At 40.0% G+C, this 24,956-nt stretch overlaps 2 protein-coding genes across 4 annotated transcripts in view; one reads left to right on the top strand and one right to left on the bottom strand.

Moving 5' to 3' along the window:
* Positions 1-12,993, top strand: part of adamtsl5 (ADAMTS like 5) — a 62,130-nt gene extending 49,137 nt beyond the window's left edge. The window contains exons 8-13 of the mRNA XM_042485124.2: positions 2,434-2,520; positions 3,160-3,323; positions 5,393-5,600; positions 10,123-10,254; positions 10,443-10,514; positions 10,617-12,993. Coding sequence (XP_042341058.1) covers positions 2,434-2,520; positions 3,160-3,323; positions 5,393-5,600; positions 10,123-10,254; positions 10,443-10,514; positions 10,617-10,957 — 1,004 coding nt within the window. The 3' untranslated portion in view covers positions 10,958-12,993. The remainder of the gene's footprint in view (positions 1-2,433; positions 2,521-3,159; positions 3,324-5,392; positions 5,601-10,122; positions 10,255-10,442; positions 10,515-10,616) is intronic.
* A 706-nt stretch (positions 12,994-13,699) lies between these two features.
* Positions 13,700-24,956, bottom strand: part of serinc4 (serine incorporator 4) — a 44,943-nt gene continuing 33,686 nt past the window's right edge. For all 3 annotated transcript variants that reach the window (XM_088081448.1, XM_088081446.1, XM_042485112.2), the window contains 4 exons: positions 20,023-20,149; positions 19,732-19,844; positions 18,249-18,402; positions 13,700-16,626 (listed from right to left, as the gene is read on the bottom strand). In XM_088081448.1, coding sequence (XP_087937574.1) covers positions 16,419-16,626; positions 18,249-18,402; positions 19,732-19,844; positions 20,023-20,149 — 602 coding nt within the window. In that variant the 3' untranslated portion in view covers positions 13,700-16,418. The remainder of the gene's footprint in view (positions 16,627-18,248; positions 18,403-19,731; positions 19,845-20,022; positions 20,150-24,956) is intronic.

Genomic DNA, 24,956 nt, shown 5'->3' with positions numbered 1-24,956 from the left:
CCTCTACAACAGGTGCTCCTGTGATCCATCTGGTCAGAGCTGATCAGATCGACAGTTCAATCATACATCTCATGATTGCAGTTTTGGTTCATTTATATGCTGAAAAGCTATTATTATTGCAGCATCACAGTTATTACAGAGGTATTAGACATGAGCACTCAATGTAAAGCCTCATACCTACTGCACAAAAAACCCTGTTAACAACCACTAACATGTGGCTTTTTACTGAAATGGGAAAGTGTAAAATCAACATTCACACTAGGGTCATTTAACTCATGGGTATTTATCGCCTCTGGCTCCAATTGGCAGTTGATGGAAAACACCCAGGTGATTGCGCTAATTTCAGCTCCCTAACCTGCAAGATGCAATGACACGCTGCTTCATGCTGCCCTTCTCCTCCTAAGCAGTGCTTAAACATGCAAATTAGTCTGCAGCAAGTTTAAAAGAGAAACTGAATGAACAAGAGATAGAAGAAAATTAACTATTGTACAGTTTTCACAGACCTCTTTTCATGCAGCTTTCTATTGTTTCCCTGTTTTCCAGCCTGTCCGTGACATCAAATGTGACACCCCAGCCTTGACTTTAGCATGTAAATTTGGTGGAGTGCCCTTTCAATAGCAGAGCCTGTATATGTAACTTGTCATTGTATTTTTGTCCTCCAAGTTGCCTGAGGTTACATCCTAGCATAAACAAAATACTTGTTGAACCCAGAATGACCTCTGTAATGCAACAGATGGTCTGAATGGCTTATGTGATACTAACTTTTAATGTAGGGCTGGGTATTAAATTGATTTTATCTATTAGTTCGAATTTGTGGTTCAAGGCAATTTTTAAAATGTGAATCTCGATTTTCGCCTCCACCATACATTCCCAAAAAAGTCAGTCTGGTCATTCATGTGGAACTGGTTTCAGTTTTGTGTGGTCAGATCTTGAACAAACCACAGTCCTGCAAAGTTTATTTAAAGGTTTCAGCATCTCAAACAGAGGCAGCAGCGAAGAGGGAATATGTGTCTCACTCAAGACCGCAAGACCTCAAGATGCAGGAGACCACGGTAGCCCACAAACAGCCGGTAAAAAGCTGCTGACATTATTGGAAGCATTTTCCTGCTGTGTCCCGTATGACAGGACAGCAACCCGCTGCAAATCTGCACTGTTTCCCTACAATGTTAACAAGACTAGAGACCCCCCTACAGGTAAGGAAATGTTAGCGAGGTTTGCGTAGGACAGTAGACGGTAGAAGCAAACTTGCCAACCCTCCCGATTTTCCCGGGACACCCTCGTTTTTCCCTGCCCTCTCCCGGTGTCCTCTCAGCATCCCTTCTCTCCCGTATTTCTCCCCATTTAGAGCCCCCACCCATGTGCATAATATCCATGGAGGACTGGGGGTCAGGTCTGCCCCAATATAGGAAAGAGAAAAATTTGACAGAACATCCAACAGCAGCTGGTTAGAGAGTAAATACTAAAATGCCCAAAAATAGTTATTGTTTTGTTTTTATGAAACGTATCTGAATACAGACTGTGCACAGTGTGCGCATTTAGATACTAGAGCGCAGCTCGTGCCACACATTCCTGTCCGAACCAAAGTAACTGAGCCCAAGAGATTCATTTTACTATTTTAAACGTGGGCCTAATACAAACAAATATCACACCTGGCTGATCACACAGCTGATCGATACATCCATCAGAGCAGACTGAGAGCAGCGCAGTGACAGACCTCTCATCCAGCTGCTCTCTGCTGCTCTCCTTGTTATCAGTGGCAGATTTAGTGATTTGGTGATGGTGGGCTGTTGGCAGCTGTAGAAGAAGTTATGCTGTTCTCTATACCTTCAATATAACTAATATAGATGAGTGCAGGTGATGTAGAAATATTTAAAGCTGTTACTGATACAGTTGTGCTGCATATTGCTAAAGATTTGATAAATTCAAAGTAAATTCATGTAGGCTAAATATGTTTTGAGAAATTACTGCAGCCTCCCCAAAAGGGACATTCGGTTTACTATATTAACAGTTGGGAAATTCAGTTCCCTACTGTTCCCTGTAGTTTGCCTTTAATTTTTATTATTAAAATCAAAAGTGAAACTTGTTTTGAGTAATTTCTTTGTGATTTGTAGTTTGTTTTAAACAAGGAAAAAAATTAATTAAAATCGTAATTTGGGTTTGGTGTAAAAAAATAGAGATTATATTTTATATATTTTATATTATATTTTTATCGCCCAGCCCTGTTTTAGTGTTCTCCTTCATTTACATTCAAACAACTTCAAATAACTCAACTTTAAAAGCCATCTAAGGCGTTTCTCCTCTTGGTTTCATGTTGTTGTAAAGCTGCTTTCAGTGCAGCTCCAGGTTGTAAAAGCTAAATTTTCCTTTAATGAAGTGGTATTAAAAAGGGTAAACTCATATTAAAACCTCTGACAGAGTGTCTCTGTCTGCCAGGTGGACCTTTTGGCTACAACGAAGTGGCAATGATACCAGCTGGAGCCACTCACATCCGGGTCACTGATAACAGTAGGAATTATCTAGGTAAGATTCACACACAAACACACACACACACACACACACACACACACACACACACACACACACACACACACACACAGGACACCTGGCTGTCTGTATGTATCAGCTTTCAGCACAGGACTCACTTTGCATCACTGGCTCCATGGCTGCCCTTTAAATTCAGCAGTTGAAATAGTTCCTAGACTTGTGCTCACTTCCTCTCCCCAGAGACAGAAGGGGCTCAGCAGTCCCATCTGGTCTCTGGAGCCGCTGTGTGTTTTCCAGGCAACATAATAACCAAGGGCAACTATTCTCATCCTTGTTTATGAGACCAAAATAAAACAGGCCCCTGAAATGGCCCCCGCTGTGGTCTTGGAAGGGACACTCATAAAGGCTTTATCTGAGCACTGGGGCGAGGCAGGTGGAGGTGGTTGTTTCCATTTCATGTCATGGAAAATCCCTCTCCCAGCACTGAGGACACACAGCTGCCATAAATAGCCAGCTGGCATATTTCTGTCTCTGACAGCTTGCCTTTACCTCAACATGACCCACTGACAGAGACAGCTAATTTGGAGCATTTAGATATTTTACAAACTTATCAGCACTATAACGGCAAACTTTTCCCTCCAAACTTTCTTCCCACCACCTTCAACTCCCATCCAGCCCTGCAGAATGGTCGCTCCCAGTTTGTGATCAACGGTAACTGGAAGATCAGTATTCCAGGCGAGTACAATGTGGCTGGGACGAAGCTGCTGTACCGGCGCTCTGCAGACACATGGGAGAGCTTTGAGGTACCAGGACCCACCCAGGAGGACCTCCATCTAATGGTGAGGGCTCCAAGATTATGGAGCAGGACAGCTTGGTCCTCATGTGCTCTCAGGAGCTAGAAATATCTTGATTTTCTAAAGGTATCCTCGCAGAAATCATCTTAATGAATGTAAACACAACACTTTGACTACATCCACATTACTTCCTTTTAGATGTAAGACACAGGGTGCAAGGGGGCGCAAGGCAAGTGGCAACTGTCATTGCTAGTGTCAGAGCGGCACCCACGTCCTTTAAATAACAAATGTACCTGCCCTCATCTGTGCGCCCCTGAGCGAGTCGGTCTTATGCATCTTGTGGTTGCTTTGTGACATTTTGTACTCACATGTAGTTGTGGATGACGTACCTAAGAGTCATACTTGATTAAAAGTGCAAACATCTTACCAGGAAATTACTTTGGATGAAGTTAAAGTCACATATAAGAATATTACTTGAGTAAAAGAAGACAAATGAAATGTAAAACTTGGAAGTGACTAATAAGAGAACTGAGATGCACATGTGGTGCTCCTGAGATATTGTGTTCATAAGAATGAAATGGATGGACGGACAACCCAAAAACACTATGCTTCTGCCAATGGCTATGGCACAGAGGGATCCAGGCAGAATCCAGGCAGAGGGCAGAGACTCTGCAGATAAATATACTGCCACACACAGAAAGTGGGTCAGAGGGGTGATTAAGAGGAATTACTTTTGTATGAGTCTATACATTCTGTTTTAGGTATATCCTGCATAGTATGTCAGTAATAGCTTTTTGTTAATTTTGCCTTCACCATAAGGCCTTGTTCTGTATCCATTTTATATTGAACCAGGGCTGCTTTATTTAGGGCATTTAGGTAAGTCTGTTTCATCACAAACAGTATGACATCACCAAGCTAGGCAGGCACCAAAACCAGTAAAAGATTAACTCATTCTACTTTCCTACATTGTGCAATATACTGTTACATTAAACTTATTCTGCTTATTGTTAAGCATTTCAAAAGGTAACAAAAAACATCAGGTCTGAATAAAGAATTGATCATTTCCATTCACACCCTGTGCAGGTATTTGGCACACAGATCTGGCTCAGCTGCCAAACAGCTGCTAACTATTGCCTCCTTCTGGGTTACTGTGAGAACACTGGTAGAGTCTGCTGTTGTAAGTTCTGTGAAACAATAATGGTGGTCGAAAGCCTCTTCTGAATACTGTGTACTGTTTGTTTCAGTTGATGACTCCAACATAGTGAGTATGAATACAACAGCATTCATGACTTCCTCCTGGGGACTGGTGTTCAGGTTTATTACCTAGAATTTGCCCTACTCTGGTAACCCTGTCCCTGACTCTAAAGACGGTGTTAACCCCAGTCCATAGGGTTAAGATTACCTTACCTCAGGCTTTGTAGGGCATAACGAAAATGTGTCATCCATTTAGTTGCAATGCCTTTTCTTTCATCCCTCATTTATTGTAGTTACCATTGGAACCCTAACCCAAATCCTTAGGATTAAAAGGAGGCAAGGATAAACTGTAATGACCACCTGGACTAATCTAAAAGCTATGTCAAGCTCAAAGAAAATATACAGCCCAAAGTTGTCAAATACCACTGCTTTGGTGAGTGTGGTGGATGAGGCAAACAATTCACAGACTTTTATGTGGGAGTCTGGTGTTTGTTTCCCTTGTAAATGTGATGAATTTTTTCCAGTATGTGCATTTGTTGACGTCCCAGCGTTGGTTTCCATGTGCTTGTGTTGTGTGACATAACCCCGTGCAGCGTTGTGTTGACATCACAGAAGCAGCATCCCAGAATGTAAATCACAGATGCAGGACAACTAGAGCTGTAATGTGTGAAGTCCACTGCAAAGTGGCAACATGTGAGGACATGTGAGGACCGTGTCGAAATACATAACAGTTAAAGTTATTTCTTGACCTTGAAAAAAATAGTTGATAAAACAATGACAACAATTGCATACTGTATGACAGAGATCGAGTTGCTAAGCTTACACTTTAAGGTATAAAAGGAAGGCAGATGAAAACAGAAAAAAGGATTTAAAATGTCCCCAGGCTAGTCTAGATGTTTCCACGCTGTCCATGTGTACAGGTGCTGGCGACAGACAGAAACCCGGACATCGAGTATGAGTACTGGCTGCCACCAGGACAATATGCCCTTCACCATGGGAGGAGGAGTCCACTGCGTCAGGCTCACCACACTGCCAACTACCTCCCCTGGGATCAACCTACCACCACAACCACTACCAGCACCACCACCACCACTCGGCCTCCTCCTGTCACCACTCGGCCCTACTGGTGTAAGTCTTGCCTCCAACTTCATGTAACCCACCAAGACAACTGCATGAATTTAAAGAAATAACAGTAACATTTTCTATAAAGACTACATCTATAATGCATAATCAAGGCATTCATAGTGAACTGTGGTGCATTTATAATGCTTTATGACTATACTCATGAACACACATAATGCTTGCTCATGCACTATATCAACTGTAATAGAACATTATAGATGTGACTTACAATCACTTTTAATTGTCAAGTGTCTTCTGGATCCTCTTGACAAGTTATAAACTAGAGGTTGACTGATGGGGCTTATAATGGATTATATAATTGCTCTGGCCAGTGTACTTTTAAAGTATTAGAACAAATCCTTTTGGATAGGCTTCAAGAATACATAATTATCTCAGACAATCAATTTCATTTTAAAAACAAGCACAGCACAGATATGTGTATATATGCACTGAAGAAAGTTGTCAGTCAGTGCAGAAGACATAATACTACAATATTTATATTTATGTTTCCTGGATGCATCCAAAGCGTTAGACAAAATTAACCACGGTAAACTGCTCATCAAACTATGACAATGAGGGGTTCCCCATATTTGATAAGGATTTTGCATTTTTGGTATTCACATCAGGCCATGCAGGCTAGATGGGGTAAGAGTATACCTGCTCCATTTCAGGTGACTAATGGGGAGCGACAAGGTGGACTACTGTCACCTGTTCTATTTAATCTGTATTCGGATGATCTGTCTAGTAAGTTAAAAATAATGTAAAGTTGGATGTATGGTGGGAAATACTATTATAAACAATCTGATGTAAGCTGATGATTTAGTAGTTCTGTCTCCCTATGGTGCTGGTTTACAGCAACGGCTCAGAATCAGAATAAGCCATGATCTTTGTGATGATGATGACGTACAGCGCCAGTGCTCAAACTGTATGCAAAAGCTACTATGCAGGCACGCAAATTTCATATGTGTACAAAAAATGTTAAAACACCCTGTTTTAGAGCCTACTGCACTCCGCTCTACACAGCCCACCTGTGGTGCAGTTATAGTAAAGCAAAAATGAAAAGGCTTAATGTGGCCTTTAATGATGCATTCAGAATTGTGCTTAAGCTTCCAAGATGGACAAGTGCAAGTCACATGTTTGTGACCCGTAATGTACCAACCTTTCATGCAGTGCTGAGGAATTTTATGTCCAGGTTTATGCATCGATTAACTGATTTTAAAAATTTAATCATCATGGCTTTGACAGATCCGACACAAAGTGACACAAGATACTCTTATTCTTTTTGGAAACATTGGAACAGATCTCGGTACGTGTTCGTGAACTTCGTGAACATGAACTATATGTCTGTGTTGTCCTTGTTTTGTTATTTATTGTTTTTATTGATATGGGCCTAAGAGTCTGAAATAAAGTTGATTGTATTGTATTGTATAAATACCTATACTCACCTATACACATATCAACAGTCAACTGTAGTTGGACTCATAGTGTGACATAACAGTCCATGCAGTATCATAAGTTATCACTGTATGTGTAATAAAAATGTATGCTTCATTATAATGTTTCATAGTTGGTATTGAGTGTAACACATTTGCATGTTTTATAAGAATCTATGGTGCATCATAAGTGATTAATACCTAACATACACTAGAATACTTTGACAATACATTTAAAAGACTGAATTCTGACACTCTAATATGATTTGTGACTGTTGATATAGTGCATCAGTAAGCATTGTGTGTTTATGAGTGTAGTCATAAAATGTTATGAATGCATTATAATTCTCTATGAATGCCTTCATAATGCATTTTAGATGTAGTCTTCAAAGAAATGGTTACCAAAATAACTCACCCTATATTCTAAGGTAGTACATGATCTACTTATATCGATGTATAACTTCATTTAAGTTGGGGAAAACTTTAAAGTTGTGTTCAAACACACATTTGTGTTGCATAAAAATCACAGCCACCTCATCCGTTTCAATCAGGCCATTGGATTGGCCCAACCAGGCTTCTGCAAAAATAATATTAATGTGTAATATTTTTTAAAGCTTGATTTTGAAAAGCACATTTTGTGTGCAGAGTAATATGAGTGTGTGTAGTATTAAAGCAGGCCTTCACTGTAAAGACATATAATTTAAGACCTGGCCTGTCATTTCTGCTGAGCTTATTTTATGTTCTACATCCTTTAATAGAGTTACAGCTGGCACAGGTTTAGTAGAATATGATTTTGACTATGACTTTAATTTTAGGGTGAATGACTCCAATAAAAGTTAATTAGCAGTGTAGGAGTGCCTTTTATTGCCTGGGTAGACATGAGTAGACTTTGACATCAAGTCTGCCTCAGCAGCAGTAGTGTGATATTTGGAGGAAATATTCAATTAATTCAGGATTTTTCTGGCAGCATTGTGTTTCAAATGTAGTGATCTACATTATAGTGAAATCCCTGCTCGCCCCTACAGGGCATTTTTTCACTGATAGGAATGAGCGAACAGGTGCGACAGACTAAGAGGGGATGAAGGAAAATGTCAGTCAATCACAGACTGTACACGCCCACAAAGTCCCAAGGGGAGATTAAATCAGGCCCAGTAAGTGAAAACACCTGTGTGGTGGACGAGGGGTTAAAAAGAATTCATCTTATCTCCAGACTGACCTGGTTGCTGAAGCTGAGGAATGCAGCTGCTTTATCTCTCATGATAAGCCTGCAGTACACATGTGCTGAAGCTCTCCTTAAATCCTCACATTCACATGAAAATCTGGACGAGGACTCATGTCTGTCCAGGACTGTAATAAATCTAAGTAGACTCTCTGGAAACATTTTCCAGCTGATGGATTTGTGCCAAACACAATATGACTTTCATTGCCAGTGTTGGTTGTGTGTTGGGAAACAAGGTGAACTTTAGAGTCCAGAGGTGGGTCATGATTTTTTGTGTTTGGTAGGACTTAATCTTAAAGACGAGGAACTGTATTTGGAATCCGTGCAGGGTTTTGTTTTTCACATATTTGTGATACAAAATACTGTTTTATGTGAAACTGAATTGTTTCAGTTGTTTTATTACGAACACACCAACATGTGCAAACAGAGTTTTCTGTTTCTCTGATTAGCACAGTTGGCCTGCATTTCCTTCAGTGCTTTTCCACAGAAGCTGGTCTGATATTGATACATGGCCATTAACTAAAACCAGGAGTTCTGTAATTGTAGCTCCTCCGGCTAGCTGTTTTTCTGCTGAACGTAAGGGAAAAGCAGAAACTTACTCATACATTGAGTCAGAACATAACATGAAATACGATTTTAACATCTAAAGTGTAAGAAGACATTTCTTGTGTCATTTTGTCAAGTCATGTCTTATGACCAATGCTTTGGCTGTCTTACTGATAAACCATTGATAATACATTTGATTTTGTACTCACAATTGCAAAACTGAAAACACAATTTCCAGATGACTGCATTTTCACTGAGTGATGTTATGCGACTTCTCTCGCGATGTTATGCCACCACATTAGCCATCATTATTTCCAACGGAAGGCCACATAGGCCTGTTATGGAGCGTTTATTGAATGGCAAGTCCCTTATGCTTATGAGGGATTTCCCGAAGGTGATAGTCCACAATTTCTGAGATCAAAGCAGCTAAATGGAATTCAGCTGTCATTAATTTCATTATTTACACTTGTGGTTTTCCCTTAAAATGTCTTCTGTAAAAAAATAAATATATAAATGAAATAACATTTTTTTAAAAAAGTGTATTTTGGTTTGATTTTGATGACGTCTGTCTTTATCAAGAACATTTTAAGAAGTTTATCACTAAAAAGTTTTTGGATGTTTTTAGAGAATGTTATCCTGTCTTAAAGAGGAACATTCTGGGAGCTAAAAGAAAACTTGGAAAAACACGGAAAAAATACTGGAAAAAATAACTTGTTCTAACATGTTTTTAAAAAAGAACATTCTATGATGTGTGGCCTCAACAACGTCACCAAAGCATCCTGAGAATGTTGCAGCAAAATGTTCTACCTTTGTTATCATATCACATTACAGGAACACGCCATTAGAAAATGTATTGCAATCTCAGTCTTCAATAAAATCCGGAAGACATTTTCCAAATGTTGCTTTGAAATTGTTCCTCTTTTGTTGTCTTGTAACATTGTGGAATGTTTTATAAACAAACATTCTATGATCTATCACCTCATAACATCATGAAAACATCTTCAGAGCGTTGCAGTTATAACGTTACATGTTAGTCAGCGTTTAACGTAAAGGAACATGATTTGAAATGATTAACATCCTTATAACGTTCTTTGAACATTACTTAAATCTGTTTTCTTTAAATCATTATTGAAGTTTGTCGGAAACACTAGTTAATGTTGTGGGAACGTTCCCTACTAGGCGGGAAGTAACTAAAGTCAGAAATGTTCAAATCCAACCCAAGAAATAATTTCACTATTATATAAATTAATTTCATGAGTTCACTTATTCAAAATTAAATCAGCAGTTTCCAGCATTATTTACAACACTGTGTGTGATGTGTGTCTACCAGTTTTGAGGCCTGTGAAGCCGCCCCGCCAATCCCTTCACCACAACCGCCGCCATCGCACTCAGCAGCCCATCCTGCCACGCCTGGAGCGGGAGGAGAACCACAGAAACCTCCTGCCTCAGCCCTCACCTGGAAGTATGTTTACTTTTTTCTAAACTTCACCCCCCCCCCACACACACTTTAAAGGGAGGCTCAGATATTTCAGGAAATACACTTGTTTATGTCAACGTTTTCATGTAACACAAGCAAGCATGCACACTTTCATTTAAGTCTTATATCATGACTATATTTGTGAGTTTGTCTCTGCTTGGTTTGTCATGCAGGGCATTGTGGGAAATGTCAGCGGGTTAAAGGTCGAAGGGAACGGCAGAGACAGTATTGCCAGAAGGACTTTGGTGAGTCTGAACCTTATGGTTTTGCTGCTTTTAAATGAGTCTTGACGGGGAATATAAACAAGTACGTTAAAACATCTGATTGAACTCTCTGTTTTCTGTTAGTTTTCAGGGCCCGGGTCCTCGGGAAGCTGTACAGAGGTGAGGAGACGCGTTACGACGTCCAGATTATCCACACCTATCGGAACAGCTACCGCCTGGAGCACCGTGAGTTCTTGTGGGTCCCTAATGTGTGTGACTGCCCCCACCTGGAGGAGGGGAAGCAGTACATACTGATGGTGCGTCGCCACATTAACTACGAGCACACGCTGAACCGCATCCTGTTGGAGGAAGAGAGCTATGTGGTGCCGTACAGACCCAGAGAGGACGAGCTGCTGCGACCACTTGAAAGGCTCTGCAGCAACAGAGGACCCAAACAGCCAGCAAAGCTCACTGGACAAGGGTAGAGACAAACTGTGTGTGTGAGCGTGTGCGCGTGAGAGAATGAAGCTCATACTGAAGCTCTCTTCACCTCCATTGTTTCATTTCTGGACTTTCAAACATCATCAGACTCCATGTGGTGCATGCAGTGGCCTGATGAATTCCAGAGTGGCGTCACTGAAGAACAATGACAGCTGGAGCGTCGACAGACTTTTGAAACTTTCCACGTTAAGAAACCAAAAAGACTCCATGTTTATTTAAAAGCCTGACCAGCTAATTGTACCACAGAGAGCACTTTAGGTGGATGCTAATGCCCACCTTTAAACAAATACCAAAGAGAAGAACATTGACTGAAATGTTCTTTTTGTTATTGTTTTTCCACAGCTGTCATTTAATTTTTTTGTATTATTGTATTTTTGCTTGTTACTTAAAAGAAAAACCCACCTCAAACATGAAGATGAGGAGCTGCTTAAATCTTCTCAAACAATACTTTGACTTTGTCCTCATCTTCTTTCTGAGGACACAGAGACTCATCCAGATACATCCATTAGCTCAGTAGAGCTGGTAGCACCAAATGTTTGAGCTCTCACAAATATCAGCGTTAAGGCCATGTTTAGATGAGAACGGTCTTAGAAAAAACTGAAAAGTCTTTTCTTTGCGTTTTTAAAAAATTCTGTTCCTATGATAACATTGTGAGAACTATCCTTATCTACACAGATCAGCAAAAACAACCGAAAACGCCGTAGTATGCATGCCAGGCCAGTAGTTGGTGGTGTAACTTTGTAATGACAAACCATAGAAGAACACCACTCGCCTGTGTGTAAAGGCACAGAGCAGTGAGTATTAACAAAAAAGAAAACAGTGGCGAACCACACACTTTGATGGAGGAGCGATAATAAACTAGTCAGCATGTTACCATTCTCACAGGCGACAGAAGGGGTGGCGTTTTCTAAAAATTACACTCTGGAACCCAATTTCAAGTCTGCATTTTCAGGCCCCCAAAACACCATTGTCGTGTGAATGAAAGGCCAAACCGCATCAAAAGTTTAACATTTCATTCAGGAACCATTGCCGTGTAAACCGTGTAATGCTGGGTTTTAGTGTCAGTACCTCAGAGTTAAAGTTCTGGGTCGTCATTTTAGAGGAACTATAGTTTAAACCTAACGCACCCTTCACTTATGCCTGAGACTCCAGAGTTTCTCTGTTGAGAAAACATTGAGCTTTGAGAAGTACTGGCTGCTCTTAAAACTTCAGAACTTTTATCAACACTAATTTCATGGAAAATAAATTAGAGCTCATGTTACCATGAGATCACTCTAGCCAAATTTCAGTGATTCATAATTCAAAGTGAACTTTGGCCAAGGGTGTAAAGTTGGGGGGACCAGGGGCCCCTTCCCTATTTCCAGCACTCTTGCTTGGACCACACACACCTTTGTCCTCTGAAGTTGTCAGTGTGATCTCAACAGCACACCTGTAAAGTTTCATAAGCCATGAGCCTATCGCCTAATCACCATGCCAATCTTTGACCTCAGCCTTAACTTTGATCCTAAATGCACACATCAAGGTTTGTGACTTAGTCTTGCATGCTTGTGATGTCATAGTCTTGACTAAATCTGCCCACCAATGGAGTGATATATGAACACAAAATACATTAAAAACGTCTTTCTAGAGCTGCCATTCCATAAAACTAAGACATCAGTAAATTATGTTATGGACTCCAGTGTAACTGTGTTGAGGGTTACTGATGATTGAGGAAAACTAATTATTCTTCCAATGTCAGAACTGTTATTTCTGCTGTAACATTGGGCATTTTGGTGTCTATGGGGACTGACTCAGCCTCAAGTGGCCATTAGAGGAACTGCAGTTTTTGTCAAATCTGCACCAGCTTCATTTCTCAGCCTCAGTAGTTGCTACTTGGTATCACCAGGACCATATTTTGCCATGATGACACACACAGACTCATGAGGTAAAAACAACACCAGCCATCACAGTGTTTTGCTGCTGGTGATCACATTCTTACTTCTTTTTTAAGTAATTTTAAATAAAGATCTAACTAACTGTATTTCTGCTTTCACCTCTCATTTCTTTCAGTCAAGCGGCACATGTAACTGCAGCTAAATGCAACAAGTTCATTGTTTAACATGCAATCAGGATGCCAAGATGGATTTTTCTTTGAGTTTGAAATTAGATATAGTAACACCATATGGCTTCACAACATATTTAATATATATATATATATATATATATATATTATATATATATATATATATTATATTAAAAATATATTAAAAATAAGCTTAAACCATAACACCTTAACTTGTGTTTCACATGTATAACATCTTTCATAGTGTCTGTGTTGTGCTATCCATTTGTTATAGTGTGTTAAATCAGGTCTGCTTTGTGATACTTTACGTGAAAGAGATTATGACATATACAGTATTTTATTGTGTGGCACTGATCAGCTGCAGATATACTAAATTATCATTTGACTATAATTGTTTTGAGAAAACATTCAGTCTGTATAAAAGTTAACTTCTGTGCTTTGTGTTATACTTTTGAAATATAACATTTTGTCTCAAACCTCATCTACATTTGCCAAAATAATGTCTTTGTCATTTGTGTATGAATGATAATGACCCACTCTTCTTAATATTTACTTATTGTAGACAAAAAGCAACTGAGTTTGGAATTAAAGTTGATTCAACTTTTTAAGGTGATTTTTTTTTTTCTTTTTTACCTTCATTCAACAAACCAGACACGAGATCAGCAGCATTTGTAAGAAAACAATGTATTTACAAAAAAGCTTCACATCTACAACAAAAGAGACATTAAACTACACTTAAGATAACTGTATATATTTATGTCTTGACTGAGCCAGATTTCTGCTCCTTTGCTGTAAGGAAGTCAACCAAGATGTTCGGCTCAGTGTGCTGTCGGTAGTAAAACTAGTCCCACGTTTCCACACTCTTATGAAATCTTGGGGTATATAGGGGCTATATAGGTTCACAACACGGCTCACCTCAGCAGACATGACTACTTCATCTGAAGGCATGAGACAGAAAGCTTCTATCCCCTCTGGAAGTGAGTTTAATATTTTTTTTGTTTTTTGAGCACTCTTGGTGTCAATCTTTAAATTAGAGTAACGCACAGTATAAAATGTAAACAACAATCAAGTGAATGATGTTCTGTAAAGCAACATAATGCAAGCAAGCATGTTTCTCATTATACGAAAAATGCAAAAAACAAAAAAGCAGTTAAAAACTTCAACAAACCTCTTGTGTGGACTTCAAAATATGTCATACATTTCTGTTAAGTTGCTTTTCAGTCGCTCTGTCAGACCGTCTGTCACTGAGCATTTAATGACACATCATTTCAAAAGATGCAGAGAAAATACTGAAAGGGAATCTGTTACCCCTGTGACCTGGTGACCCTGTAACCCTGGCACAGAAGTACCAAGAGGCATGTGAGAGGAAACATTCTTGTAATTCATTTTCTACGTCAGAAATACTTCTTCCACCCTGATCTTTAACACCAGAACTACCCAGGGCTGTGTTTTGGGTCTCATGCTATAGTCCCAGCCCGCTCTCACTCTAAACTGGTCAAATAGCGCCATGATTGACAGCTGTGACAGCCAATCTGTGCTTTCACATTCAATGGAACTGCTTGCTATTGGTCCAACAGATGTTTTGGCGTGAACTCCCCCACCACTGATATCGCTACTGCATAGATTTAGGCTCTCAATAACATCACACTTGCAAGATGGCAGTGCCCACATCTCGGATATTTTAACCTTACGTCTGCATAATGGGGGCATGTCATCCATCTTTATATACAGTCTATGGTCAAACCAGAATGCAACTATACCACATCAGATGAGAACGCGGCCAAACAGAATCGATGGCATTGTTATTCGATGCTGGCGGATGGCTGGAAGGCACTGGGCCCGTCCACATGGAACACTTATGGGCTGCGTCACTTGAGAACGCGGCCGGACGGAGCCGGTTGCATGAAACACTGAAAGACAGCATCAGGTCATAACGCTGCAGGTAATGACATAGCCTAATACAGGGTTCACAAGTGTGCTTTCCGTGTAGATGTGTGGGTTTTTTCTACATTTTACCAGGTTTGTTGCCTAATCCCAACCATTGTGACAGTCCGTGCTGGTGGCCTTGTGCTTTTTTGTAAACATAGGGACCCTGCTACTTCATCCCACTATGTGCATTTGTTGACATCATAGTAAGGGCATCCCGGAGTGTAACAGCTGACACAGAAAAATACCTAAAACAATCATAAGTAGATGCAGAAGGTCCCTGACAGAGCGTCACCATGTAACAAGTTGGGATGAGAACATGTTGCAAATACCGTTGCTTTTGCAGTGCTTTCATCAAAGATCCCAACCTTTCATGTCCACGGCCTTGGCCCTTTGCTGTATGTCATTCCCTCTTTCTCCCCCTTTCACACTTGTGCTGTTCTATCAATTAAAGGCAAAAACGCCCCAAAAATATCTTTAAAAAAAAAAAAAATGCCGCTTCTTTTTTTTAAAAGATTTTTTTTTGGCATTTTTGCTTTTATTAGATAGGACAGATCAGCAGTGTGATGGGGAGAGAAGAGAGGGAATGACATGCAGCAAAGGGCTGTGAACTGGACTTGAATCTGTGACTTCTGTGGCATGGATAGTGCCATTATTCATGGGGTGCCTGCTTAATCCTCGAAGCCACTGGACACCCCTATTATTGGTTTTAATATAACGAATAACTAAACCTGCTGACTGCACAGATGACACCTCAGAGACAACATCTGTTTTAGTGTTTAGTTGGACAAAAGATAACACTGTGCATGCATATAGCTGTTGTGAGCCACTGAGATGTGTCAGTAAGGACTATCTTATGTTTGAACTTTGAGACAGATTTGTTCATGATCAAACCACTAACTGTCTGCCTCATGTCAGAGGACTAGCAGGACTTTATTTGTTCAGGCAGATTTTTCATCATCAGAAAGATAAAAACATAACTGGGGTGTGTGCCTCTGTCCCCAAATGACATCAAATATCTAGCATTCCTCCTCTGGTATAATATTTAAAGTCTAAATACAGCCAAAAATTGGAAAAAATACTAAAAATAAAGTTCAGAAATGTATCCACCAACTTACTGTAATTTCCACATTAAACAGGGTGACAGTTCAACCCTCCTGATCCCTTTGGCAAATCAGACTGGAAGTGTGTTTCCAAACCACAATCCACTCCTCGTTGCTGGTTTTTTAATTGAGTTTAGAGTTCAGAGCTTCATCCAGTTCTTCTTCTATCCACAGGGCACTGAGCCCTGTGATTGGTCCTTCTCACAGCACTGTGAGTCTTTGAACCGTGACCCTGTGACCCTGTGACCTCCATCCAGGAAAATCTCTTCCTGCAGGGCACCTGCGAGGAGGCTCCAGGAGTCACCTGCCCCTCATATCTCTACCTCCTTCCTGCCCGGCCCCTCACACAGCGAGTCAGACACTGACAGAGACGTGGCGGGAGGATCCTGAGCGTCGTTTAATGCGTGCGCGACGAGGTCTGGATTCAGACTGACAGCTGCACAGAGGGCCCAGCAACAGCCAGAGGTAGAGGATCACACAGGCCCAGCAGGACGACATTTTCACCCAGAAGGTAGACCAGCTGCCATGGGTGAAGGTGGTCTCCAGCACTGCTGACTCATAGCTGCAGGAGGACAACACAGGTCAATACTACTGCTTGTGTGCAGGAGCTGCTCACAAATTGTTAAAAGAAGGGGCCATTTACACGGCAACGGTTCTTGCATGAAATGTTAAACTTTTGTTACGGTTTGGCCTTTTGTTCCCACAATAATGGCCTTTTGGGGGCCTGAAAACAAACTTTTGAAACCAGGTTCCAGAGTGTAATCTTTGGGAAACGCTACCTCTTCTGCCGCCGTGTAAACTGGCAATGCCTGGAACCTGTGAGAACGGTGATGTCACTGCCGCACATTGTACATGTGTGATCTTCTTCTATGGTGTGCCATTTCAAACTTACACGGCCAACTACTGGCCTGGCATGCATACTACATTGTTTTTAGCTGTTTTTGCAGTCTAAGACTAAATACATTCAAGCCAAGTGGAAAAAATGCCATAGTTTGACTGCAATCAACCAAAGCGACTTTGACTTTACTACAAATACATTCAAGTGTCAGAAAGATTGAAAGTACAGTCCAACTTGTTTGCTGATTCATAGGTAGATTTTAACTGTTGAAGTTTTGTACTTACCTCTGTAGTCTGAGGATATTGGTGTTTGAAATGTCTGTGTTTTGTGTCATAGCGCGTTTAACATTTCCACTCTTCAGCTGTCTCTGTGCAAATCGAATCTTTGTGTTGGATTGGGGCAAAATGAACACATTTCTCTGTCCACTCATCTTTGAAAAGTCGGGTTGCTTGGTCAACTTCTTTTTTTTGCGCATTTGGATAGTGACATCCTCACCGCATTGTTCCATGCAATGTACACTGACAGAAGACGCTTAAGTCTCGCTTTCTGGTGCCTGCAGGACAGCACATGACTCCTGTTAGCTGTTAACTAGATTGCTAAAAAATGTTTTAAAGACATTTCTAAGGGCTTTTTGTGCCTTTATTGGATATAAACGACAGTGTGAAAGGGTGAGAGAGAGGGGATGACACGTAGCAAAGGGCCAAGGCTGGACTCACACTCGCAGCCACTGTAGCAAGGACGTAGCCTCTGTACATGGAGTGCCCACTCTACCAACTGAGCTACTAGATGCCAGTAAAATTGTTAATTTTGAATGGACACCTGTAAGCCAACCTTCGAACTCTGACACGTGATAACTTAAACATCATCTGGTTGCTGGCTGTCAATGTTGCTATGACAACATTGCAAACAGGGAAACAATTAGCTTTAAGGCTTAATTAGGGGCCAGGATCACTGTAACGATCTGTAAATATGATATATTATATTATTATATTATATATTTATCGATAACTATAAAACTTCATTACACTGTATTATTATGTACACTTCATTACTCTGTATTATTGCATTCCTAATATGAGGTGTGGGCTGGGTCTGGATCAACTTGCCATCCGGTCCAGGTCTGGACCAGAGTCTGGACTTTGAGTACGTCTGCACTAGAGGCTGATGCTGGTGTATTACATGTCACTCATGTCATCTTTCTTTTGATTGTGGGATGCCGTGATGCATCACACACCAGAGCAGAGTGATGCCGCCGTTGCCTGGCTCTGTGTAAAAATGCAGGAGCGGTATAACGCAGGGACTTTGTTGTAGCTCCATAGCGCCATCTCTGTGTAAATGCAGCTTACCTGAACCAGTTAGTAAGGGTCATCATGACGTAAAGTGAGGCCAAGAAGAAGACAAAATGGAAGAAGAAGTAGCTGTAAGCCACTCTCTGTGTCTCGTTGTGGATGACCTTCTGACAGCCTTTGTTTTCGTCATCAACCTCAATCTCATCCTCAACTGCAAAAGAAACGTTTGTGAATGTTTCTCATCAAAGTTCAAGCCTACAGCCAACTTCACACAACACAGATTCTATGGTGGATCAACACACTGCACTGATCACAAACCATTTTTTTTCCATACACACCAAATCTGAACTGACTTTAAGAGCACAGTATTTAGATGTACGGGCCATCCGTTATTTCATATTCTGTTTGGAGGTATTAGTTTGTTTCAAATGTTTTTCAGATATACAGAACACATTACATTCATGTATAAATGTGCTAAACCCAAACTCTTGAAAATAATGATCACTGGCTCAAAGAAATCTCTGTGATGAAAAGTTTTTCGCTGAGTTTAGTATCTTACCCAAGGATATCACTCTGATTAGTGGACAACCAGTGGACACTGGTTGTCCACTAATCGGCAAGTTCAATTTACTTTAAGTGTTTTTCACTAATAGCATTGCACATATCCTTCGTGTATCTCTGCTTTCAGAAATGTATTTCACTCCTTATAAAACACATGCAAAGCTGATTTTGTTTTTTGATATTTAAAATTGTGAATTGTTTACATTTGTCTTTGCTAGCTAGCAGTATTCTTGTGGCTAAAATTTTGCCCAAATTTTAAATTTTCTGGGCCTCATTAATGCAAACAGTAACCTTGAGACACTTTGCAAATCTTCTATCTCAGGCACGTGTTATTGTCCAAACTTTTCTGATTTCTTTTGATGTTGCTTCTGTTCTTGTTTGCTTGAACTGCAAACAAATCAGATTCTGCAACAGTTTTTACAAACCAAGCAAGTTAATGTGAAGTCTAAACTTGTATCTTACAACAATGGGAATAAAAAATAATTTAAATTGCGCAGAATCTAAGCCTCATGCATTGTGCAACCAAATACCGACAAAATGCAGAACATATTCAACATGTAAAGTGAGAATTAATGTAAAATATAATGTTTTTTAGTGCTGGGAGTCAAATTATGAAATGGACTAAGTGACAAGTTGAAATTGTGTTGCTCTTTGTTGAGTTTTTAAAAAGTCTTAAATGTAAAATGATTAAAATATCAGATAATTCAGGATTGATTATAGTGTGAAATAAGAGAGCATTACAGTGACAGTATAACTGTTTTTGTTTTTAATTCATTTATTTTTGTCTTTGGTGTTGCTGTTATTCTGTTTTATTCTTTGGTTGATTTAGACTTCAGCCTAGTCATTTTTTCGCTTACTGATTGAAAAAATAAGTTTTGCATGATGCATGTAATAAAAAATAATTCATTCATTCATCTTAATATTAGGGAATGTGAAAACACAAAATAAAGCATCTGTTAGTGTAGTGATCAGTCCAGACCTTCCTCTTCCTCGGGGCAGCAGAAGCAGCAGGTGGCTTTCTGGAACTCGTAGCGGTAAACTTTGATCATCCAAAATGGTCCAAACACCTCTGCCAGGTAGGAAGCTTCATTACTGAGGAGGAATGAGATTCAAACACATAAAGAATTCCTTCTGGTAGAGATGTAGGCATACAACTATTAAGTGTTGTTGGTGTGATCTAGTGGGCTTTTGTTATGTTGTAATGACATTTTATTCAGTACAGTATTCCCTTTCCATACACACCATGTTGTTAGATAAAGAGTGTGCTCACCATGCAAAGAGGACGCAGCAGTACATGATGGCAGCTCCTATTATGGCCACAGCGTTACCTTCTTTCTGGATGCCATCTTGTCCCACACTGGGGTAACAGACGGTCATGTTCATGCCCTGATAAACCACTGACAAGAAACAGCAAAAACAAGAATGAAATAAAAATGGATGACTTGAAAAAAGTGCCATTATACAAACATGTGTACATATTTCCATGACATGATTTTAAATACGTAAGTATTATCAAATTTTATGAAAATGTTCCCTATTTTTAAACCTTAAATTGTGAATATATAATTAATGGTATTGTTTCTGTTTCTTTTCGAGGGGTTGGAGGGTCAGTTTGCACCCTCATCATTTGATAGTGATTGATTGATTCTTTATTTACGTGTAATGCACACAAGGTGCCTAACCCTCATGGGTTTATAAGACACCAAAAGAAAACAAAAAAAACCCCAAAAACTCCATTGCAGCAGTCCAAACAATTAATCATAATTCGATTCATCATATTTCATTTCATCACAGAGATTTAAGACTCTTTTATTTCTCACAGCTCAGTCTTAAACAAAATATTCTGTCGTCTTTCCCAAGCTTGAATAAGAAAATTTGCAACAATAAAGGTTCCCTTCCTGAAGCACAGCTCAAGTTTTTCATAATCATCCAACCAAAAGAAATCGACATAAATTGATGACATTTTAGTGAAAAGTAAATTTCTTAAGTCATCAAACACAGGGCAACAAAACAAAAAAAATAAACCTCATTCTCAATATCTTCCACATCGCACAGCAAACAGGATCTGTCCTCTTCTGGAGTGGCATTAAACCTGCCGGTCTCCAGAACTAATGGTAACATTTCTGGGTGCAACTGTGCACACAGCAATATTTGTCCTTTGCTTAAATTATACTCACATAGGATTCTACATTATAACAATCCTTTATAAAACAATAAGTTCTTAATTTTGGCTTGTATCATATATCGACAGACCTTTTTTCTTTATACATATGAAACATCTTGTTCTTCTTTAACTCCTGAATATCACAGAGTAATCTGCTCTGTAAATTTAAGAGTCATTCAAATAAAATAAAGATTTCAACTCTTTAGCCCAGGGATGACAATGTGAGATGTCCCAGTTAAATATTTTTGTAGTGAGTCTCTGATCAGACATCTTCACAAGTCTGTTCCAAAGCTGAAGTAATCAACACTTACGTCTGATCTTAAGAGATTCTATTGGCCAAAACTGAAGTAAATTTATGAACTCCCTAAAAGGAGCCGATTGCTCTATAATGCACAGTGTTTGAACTTATATATTCACAGAAACCACAAACACCAAAAGCATAATCAGACACCAGACACACACGAGTAGTAGAGTTGTGAATAAAATAGTAAAGATGTGAAATAGGATCCGCAGCTGGATGTCATGGTCAGTATCTAAACCTCTAACTCTTAGGCCCCCATATACAACATTTATGTTCCGCAATCTAAAAGACTCCTCTAATTCTTCTTATTATTTTTTAAATATTTTCTGCTTTGCGCTTTAATTGTCAGCAGCGGCACAGAGAGAAGATGCCACATGCAAGTCCAGTGTCACTTTCCTCATCTCCACCTTCTTTCTCCTTTGTTTCATTTTCTGGCACATTCCTTTCTTTCTCGTAAAAGGCTGGTCTCAGCTGCACTTTCACCGTACAGACTCACCCTCTGGACACTTTTTGTGGTGAATACAGAGCACTCACAAGTATGTGATGTATGCTCACACATGTGCATGCAACTCCAAAACACACACTCACACACACAAAGAAATTCAGCCAAACTTCCAATGGGTTGTTTCAGCTGGCTGTGGATTCCTAAGGGAAGTTTTGCATTTGTGTGTTGTGTGTGTGTGGGGGGTGGGGGCGGGGGAGGGGGAGGGGGCTGAACTCAGTGAAAACACTGGCTAATTACAGGACTCAGACTGTATTATACACAAACACACACACACACACACACACACACACACACACACACACAGGTCATGAGTCTTCAAGAAAGAGAGAACTTTTCAATTGCAATGTAGACTAATTCTTCCTCTCAGAAACATGAGGATTACTGTGTGTGTTTGTGTGTGTGTGTGTGTGTGTGTGTGTGTGTGTGTGTCATGATGAGGTCATAAAGCAGAATAAGCCTTCCGGGGACAGACTAGGCAAACAAGGACCTAACAAGACGGTAACGAGGATGGCTACACAAACACACACACACACACACACACACACACACACACACACACACACACACACACACACACACAGACCAACAGGTGAAGAACCTCTGAAACTCTGCAGCAGTAGGTGGAAAATAAATATTACAGAGCAGCAGAGTGTGTTTAGTTGTGTGTTTGTGAGTGTGTGTGTGTGTGTGTGTGTATGTGCGTGTGTGAGGTTCACAGTCTGTGGTGGTGAAAAGGTGTTTTTATAACAGACTCAGAGTGCATATTTTCTCAACAAGTTGCTACAATGTCCTGCACTGCCCCGGGACTCAAACACACACCCACTGTGCACACTGGTACTGTACACTCACACATATACAGTACACCTCCGTGGATACCAGCATGTTAAAAAAACATTCAACATTTAACAGTTTCAGAGAGGGACATTAAAGGAACACACGGGTAAAAACTGATGTGATTGACTACAGAGCACTACAGGTAAGGAGGCTTGGAGAAGTTTAGAAGTTCCTCTCCTCTGTTAGTTAGCTCAGATACACAGCAGTGGATTCCAGCTTAAATAGTTACATGAAGGAGGGTAGACCAGAATGAAATCTATCTTATCTATTGGTCAATAAGTTTGTTGCAGGCTTAAGTCACTTTCTGCACAAAACAATTAGTCGCAATTAGAGTAGTTGCAAACCACTCTTGAGGCAGAATGCACATGTTCCATGTACATCGCTTTGGTTGGTATGTTTGTAACACACACATTTCTGATGGAATACAGCTAAATGGGCAGCTTCAAGTTGTTGCTGGCACAGTTAGCTGTTAGCATTTTGTGTGGTGTTCATGGATTTTGATAATACCTACACATTGGACCAATTCATTCCTATGGAGTTGTTCGCCTGGCACATATACAAAACAGTTTTCATGCTCCTGAGTTTACTTTGGCAGTATGTGGCCAACTGAATATGCACAGTAGTGTTTCTCCAACTGCGACCCTGTGACATCACATTGCTGGTAACAATGTAGTATAAGAAGCACGAGAGCACATACAGCGCAGGCAGCAGGGGTAGTGGATGGGTCCAGCAAACCTCAGACTGTCATGCAGGAGGCTGGTATTCGCTTCCTGTCTAACTATGATGTTTTTCTTTCTTTCTTTTTCTTTCTGTGATGTTTCTAAACTTTACCATGTGTCCTTTTGCCTAATCCTACCCATCTAGGCATCCCAGCATTGCCATGTGCTGTTGTTGCCTAAACATAACCATGTGCAGTGTCATCCCACCATGTGCTTGTGTTGACATCACTGTAATCGCATCCTGGAATGTAAAGAACAGCTGCAGACAGATACCTAGAGCAGCATATGTAGCTGCGAAACATGCCGGCAATATGTGACGAGTTGGGATGAGAACATGTTGTATGATCCCCCAGTACAAATCTAATGTTCTTTATTGTTTCACCAGGGATTGTGGTGATGGAGGACCAGATACAAGACACCTCAAAGCTGCCATGCAGATCAGTGTTTGCAATACTTCAGACAGACAATAAGGAAGCTGCCAGCTGGTCTTCAGCAGTCCAGAGGCAGCTGGTGGCTGAATGAGAAATTCTGAAATATGTTAGCAGCACCAGTGTATCAAATGTCACGGGGGTTGTTACTAATGAGGTACACGACACATACAAATGGTATATATAAATTATACTTCAGGATCAGGCTGAAGGAGTTTGTCAAGGCAAGTACTCCCGCCCACTGACAATGTTTGGTGTGGCAGAGAGTCCAGATTAGGAATGATGACAATCAATCACAGATACATCAATCGGTCGTTAAGAAGTGAATCGAACATTTATAATTTAATTGGTTAATCGATAGGCTATGTCAAAGTATAAGAAGCATGTTGCTGTGATTGAGGAAAAAATGTATTCGGTATTCTTTGAAATAAGCACAATAAGAATACCTTTTTATGTTTTTTTTTTCTCAAATAACAATTAATCAAATTTGTCAAATTTACCAATATAAAATTAAGGAAAGTGCTAGAAATTTGCACCTCTAGTCCAGACTGATACAGAGAAACAGAATGCTGAGCTCACGTCATCAGGATGGTCTCACCAGGCTTAGTCAGCACAGCTGCCAGAAGAAAATGTTGGCATTGTATGTTTATGCAAAACATGGAAAATGTTTATGCAAAACATGGAAAATGTTGGCATTGTATGTTTCTGCAAAGCATGATACATTATATTTGTATATTTCAAACATATTGTTTTAACCTTTCTAAAGTGACAAGGCCCTAATACATGTATATGAGCTCATTTTGTTATCGTGAGGTGAAGGGATGGTGTGAAGCCCAAGAGAGATGGCTGCCAAGCTGCACACCACTGCTGACCACTGTTGGACACAAACAAACAAAACTGGGTATGTTTTAGCAAGTCTTTGTGGCCTGTTCAGTGTTGGCTGTGGTGACAAATTAAATACTTTAAGTAAAAACATTAAGTAGAAACCCTTTTTCTAACCAAGCCGTTTTTGTGACTAAACATAACCACACGTTAACCACAGCATTAATGAAATATAAAGAAATGCTTCAACATACAGTATTCTCTACATAATAACATCTCTGGTTTATAGAAGCGTAAAATGCCAACATTTACTCTGGTGATTGGATTGAGATAATAGCACTTCCTTTTAATATCTGAAGGACTTACACCAGCACCTGATGGATTGATTACTGTTGATGCTTTACACTTCGGTAAACATTTGTTGCCAATAA

Source organism: Plectropomus leopardus, chromosome 1 (genome assembly GCF_026936395.1).
Source record: "Plectropomus leopardus strain MGB_pleo_1.0 chromosome 1, ASM2693639v1, whole genome shotgun sequence".
Lineage (NCBI taxonomy): Eukaryota > Metazoa > Chordata > Actinopteri > Perciformes > Serranidae > Plectropomus > Plectropomus leopardus.
The sequence above is the reverse complement of the archived record's forward strand: the minus strand, read 5'-3'. Positions and strand labels throughout refer to the sequence as shown.